This window comes from Curcuma longa, unplaced genomic scaffold (assembly GCF_044706935.1).
Source record: "Curcuma longa cultivar G26 ecotype Majalengka, Jawa Barat unplaced genomic scaffold, ITB_CL_G26_1.1 contig_25683, whole genome shotgun sequence".
Taxonomy (NCBI): domain Eukaryota; kingdom Viridiplantae; phylum Streptophyta; class Magnoliopsida; order Zingiberales; family Zingiberaceae; genus Curcuma; species Curcuma longa.
The window spans coordinates 12,118-17,679 of NW_027432851.1; the positions used below are offsets into that span (position 1 = coordinate 12,118).

Genomic DNA, 5,562 nt, shown 5'->3' on the forward strand with positions numbered 1-5,562 from the left:
TGTAAGAAGACAAACCACAAAAAACGCCAATACTGTTGGAAACTAATCATTAATTGATTACAGAATCATTGATTGATTACAGAATCATTTACCATTAATTCCTTGATTGAGTCATAATTACAGAATCATTCTGTAAATAGAAATCTTTAATTAGCTTTAATTAGTTTCCGTGTTCATTAGTTTTCCTTTTCCTCTATTGTATCTCTCTATAAAACAAGAACCATGTACCTATTCTTTTGTGTGAAGAAATAATTATTTTTTCCATATTTTCCAAGTTGGTATCAGAGCAGAGTAGCCATGTCAGAAGTCACGTCCAAAGCCACTACAATCCCTGCCACTACCACGGTAACACCTTCTGAAACCCTACGACACCTTTCCAACCCTCATTCAGTCCAAATCACCACTATTCGCTTGAATGGGGATAATTTTCTCCGGTGGTCGCAATCCGTCCGAATGTATATCCGTGGGCAAGGAAAAATCGGCTATATCACTGGTGACAAGAAGGCTCCTGCAGTTAATGATCCGCTGCATGCCGTATGGGATGCTGAAAACTCCATGGTTATGACATGGCTAGTCAACTCCATGGAGGAGGATATAAGTACCAATTACATGTGCTATCCTACTGCAAAAGAGCTGTGGGATAATGTTAGTCAGATGTATTCTGACCTGGGTAACCAATCTCAAGTCTTTGAATTGACTTTAAAGTTGGGAGAAATTCGTCAAGGAAAGGATTCAGTCACAAAATACTTCAATTCGTTGAAAAGATTGTGGCAAGATCTTGACCTCTTCAGCACATACGAATGGAAATCTGTTGATGATTGCAACCACCACAAGAAAACCATGGAAGACGACCGTATTTACAAATTTCTTGCCGGTCTCAACATCGAGTTTGATGAAGTACGAGGAAGGATCATTGGGAGACCCCCTCTCCCATCCATTGGTGAAGTGTTTGCCGAAGTCAGAAGAGAAGAAAGCCGAAGGAGTGTTATGCTGGGAAAAAAGAGTATCGGTGAGTCAATTGAAACTTCGGCCTTATTTACTGATGCTACCTCGAAGGCTGCAAATTACCAGCGCAGATCCGATGATAAGCCACGGGTTTGGTGCGATTTCTGCAACAAGCCTCGCTATACACGTGAGACATGTTGGAAAATTCATGGCAAACCTGCCAACTGGAAAAACAGCAAGCCAGGAGAAAAGAATCGCGGACTTCCTATGGCTAATGAAGCCAACTCAGGCTCCTTCAACAAAGAGCAACTTGATCAACTCTTAAAGCTGATAAAATCCAACTTCTCATCTGGTATTCCTAGTGTTTCCTTGGCACAAACAGGTAGCAATCCTAAAGCTCTCTCTTGCTTAAACTCTTCTCCATGGATCATAGATTCTGGAGCCTCAGATCACATGTCTAGTTGCTCTCACTTATTCAATACTTATTCTCCTTGTTCTGGAAGTGAGAAAATTAGAATTGCCGACGGTAGTTTTTCGCCTATTGTAGGAAAAGGACACATTAAACTGACCGAGAAAATTAATCTCAATTCTGTTCTTCATGTTCCTAAATTAGTCTGCAATCTTTTATCTGTGAGTAAATTATCTAAAGATTCTAATTGTCGTATTATTTTTCTTGAATCACACTGTGAATTTTAGGACCAGAACTCGGGGATGATGATTGGGCGTGCTAGGATGATTGAAGGTCTTTACTACTTGGATGAAATACCTGCTAGTACTAAAAAGGCTCAGGTTTTTAATAGTATTAGTTCAAACTCAGTTCGAGAGAAAATAATGCTATGGCACTATAGGCTTGGACATTCTAGTTTTCTCTATCTAAAAAAATTATTTCCAGAGTTATTTAAAGGTATTGATTGCTCTTCTTTATATTGTGAAACTTGTTTTTTTGCAAAATTTCATCGTGCAACATATTTACCAAAGAGTTATCAGCCCTCCAAACCTTTTTATTTAATTCATAGTGATGTTTGGGGTCCATCTAAAATTACTACTCTTTCTGGAAAAAAATGGTTTGTAACATTTATTGACGACCATACACGTTTATGTTGGATTTATCTGATGGATAAAAAATCTGATGTGAGAAATTTGTTTAAAAATTTTTACACTCTAATTGAAAATCAATTTCAAACCAAAATTTGTATTTTACATTCTGACAATGGAACAGAATATTTTAATGAGCACTTGGGTGATTTTTTGAAAGAAAAAGACATTTTTCATCAATCTACTTGTCGGGATACCCCTCAACAAAATGACATTGCAGAACGAAAAAATAAACATTTACTTGAAGTAGCACGTGCCATAATGTTTTATATGCATGTTCCTAAATATTTGTGGGGTGAAGCAATTTTGACAGCCTCTTATTTGATAAATAGGATGCCTACTAAGGTGTTGGAATACAAAACACCTCTTGATTGTCTTAAAAAATGTTTTCCTAAAATAAGACTGTTTTCTGATTTACCTGTCAAAGTTTTTGGGTGCACTGTCTATGTTCATGTTCCGTGTCAATTTCGTTCAAAACTTGAACCACGTGCTATAAAATGTGTATTTTTGGGATATTCGTCAAATAAAAAGGGGTACAAGTGTTTCGATCCTCAAACAAAAAAATTCTTTATGAGCATGGATGTGTCTTTTTTGGAAACACATCCCTATTTTACCAAAAATTCTCTTCAGGGGGAGACAAGTGAAAGAAAAGATAATTTTTGGGAAATTTCTATCCCACTTCCTAATATTAGTTTTCCAGAAAATAGTCACTTACCTCTAGTGCCTAGTATTGGAGACTCTCGATCAGGGGGAGAAATACTACACACTGATCACCGCGATCTGAGTTCTGAGCTTCAGGTTTATACTAGGAAGAGATTTCATCTAAGGGATAAAGACTCGAATGTCAATCCTGCACAACATCAGTCTGAAAACCCAAGCTCTGGCACCGAAATTCCAGGTAACTCTATCCCTAATCCAACTTCAATTTCTCCCATTGTGTCTGATTCTTCACCTACTATTTCTGATCTTGATGTTCCTATAGCAATTAGGAAAGGTGCCCGAAACTGCACCAATCATCCTATTGCAAATTATCTTTCCTATCAAAGACTGTCAAAAAATCATAAAGCTTTCATCTCTAGGATTTCACACTTGTTTGTTCCAAGGAATATACAGGAGGCTTTGGATGATCCAAGTTGGAAATTAGCAGTTATGGAAGAGATGAATGCCTTACGGAGAAGTGGTACTTGGGAGATAGTTGATCTACCCAAGGGCAAGAAACCAGTTGGGTGTAAATGGGTATTTACAATAAAATGTAAAGCTGATGGAAGCATTGAAAGATACAAGGCGAGACTAGTGGCTAAAGGCTTCACTCAGACGTATGAGATTGACAATCAAGAGACGTTTGCTCCAGTTGCTAAGATAAACTCTATCAGAATCCTGTTATCCCTTGCAGTAAATTCAGATTGGCCTCTACATCAACTTGATGTTAGAAATGCATTTCTCAATGGTGATCTCGAAGAAGAGGTGTTTATGAGCCTACCGCCAGGATTTGAAAAAGGACTTGATAGTAAAAAGGTGTGCAAATTAAACAAGGCATTATATGGACTCAAACAGTCACCAAGAGCGTGGTTTGAACGCTTTGGAAAGACTGTTATCAGTTATGGCTTCTTGTAGAGTCAAGCAGATCATACAATATTTTATAAACACTCAGAAAAGGGTAAAGTAGCCATCTTGATTGTTTATGTTGATGATATTATCTTAACTGGTGATGATGAAACAGAATTAGCAGTTCTAAAGAAGAATCTCGCAAAGGAGTTTCAAATCAAGGACCTGGGAGTCCTCAAGTATTTCCTCGGAATGAAATTTGCAAGATCCAAAGAAGGTATATTTGTTAATCAAAGAAAATATATTCTTGATCTCCTTGGAGAAACAGGTTTGCTTGGGTGTAAAATGGTTGAGACTCCAATTGAGGCTAATCTGAAGTTACAAGCTGCTAAGGCTGAAGAAGTGAAGGACAGGGAACTATATCAGAGACTTGTAGGAAAATTAATCTACTTGTCTTATACACGGCCTGATATTGCTTTCGCAGTTAGCATGGTAAGTCAGTTCATGCACTCACCTGGAGAAAAACATTTCGAGGCAGTATATAGGATATTGAGATATCTAAAAGGAACTCCAGGTAGAGGTTTATTATTCAAGAAACATGGACATCTTCAAATCGAAGTCTACACAGATGCAGACTGGGCAGGGAGTGTTACAGATAGAAGATCAACATCTGGCTACTGTTCCTTTGTTGGTGGGAACCTAGTTACATGGCGAAGTAAAAAACAAAATGTGGTAGCCAGAAGTAGTGCAGAAGCAGAATTCAGAGATGTTGCCCATGGAATCTGTGAGGTGATGTGGATAAAAAGAATTCTTGAGGAATTGAAGCTTTCTTACTTAACTCCTATGAAAGTTTATTGCGACAACAAAGCTGCCATTTCCATAGCTCATAATCCGGTTCATCATGATCGTACAAAGCATATAGAGGTGGATAAACATTTCATCAAGGAGAAAATCAACACTGGAATAATATGCATGACATATCTTCCAACAGATGAACAATTAGCTGATGTACTAACGAAGGGATTACACAAGAAACAATTTGATAAGCTGACTAGCAAGCTGGCTATGGAAGATATCTACAAACCAGCTTGAGGGGGAGTGTTGGAAACTAATCATTAATTGATTACAGAATCATTGATTGATTACAGAATCATTTACCATTAATTCCTTGATTGAGTCATAATTACAGAATCATTCTGTAAATAGAAATCTTTAATTAGCTTTAATTAGTTTCCGTCTTCATTAGTTTTCCTTTTCCTCTATTGTATCTCTCTATAAAACAAGAACCATGTACCTATTCTTTTGTGTGAAGAAATAATTATTTTTTCCATATTTTCCAAGTATCAAGTGTTTTGCCAGTAATCAACCAGGACACCTATCTTCTGCCTGTCCAAGTAGAAATAACCTATATACAAGAGAGGCAAAACTAGTTGCTTGCACAAACTTAGATCTGGTAGAAGTACAATCAGATGTCTCTACCGCATATCTATCTATTCTATTATCTCTGTCAATGAATTAAAATAAGTCTCATCTTCCTTTGATTATACGTTAGTCAACTCCTTTTTAGACAACTCCTATGGATTTCCAGAAAACTATGACAACACAACTTTACCATTAGATCTAGATAATGTAACAACTCAACTAGAAGACCTAAATCAAAATCAAAATTGGGATCTTATGTTCCCCCAATTTCCTCCTATTACTCTATTAGATCTGTAGGCTGGTTTAAGAGATTGTGAACACGACTAAAACCTAAAAACAGGAACGGATAATGTTCCTTGCTATTTATGTGGGTTTTATCCAGCCATTGATAAATGAGGAACCTGTAAACTATGCCGAAAACAAATATGTATATATATATATAAAGTTGGATTGGATAAAGTCTAATAAATCTTGTCTAGCTTTTGCCTATTTGTGTCCTGGGCTCCCTTTCTTCTTTACACTATTTCTATATGTGCATGTGTCTGGATGTAGATG

At 37.0% G+C, this 5,562-nt stretch overlaps 1 protein-coding gene across 1 annotated transcript; it reads left to right on the plus strand.

The window, feature by feature from the left end:
- Positions 1 to 297: 297 nt before the first annotated feature.
- On the plus strand, positions 298 to 4,677 carry LOC141818701 (uncharacterized). The gene is made up of 4 exons (XM_074706150.1): positions 298 to 1,575; positions 1,642 to 1,734; positions 2,671 to 3,555; positions 3,655 to 4,677. The coding sequence occupies exons 1-4, from the start codon at positions 298 to 300 to the stop codon at positions 4,675 to 4,677; spliced, it is 3,279 nt and encodes a 1,092-aa protein (XP_074562251.1).
- The last annotated feature ends 885 nt before the right edge of the window (positions 4,678 to 5,562 follow it).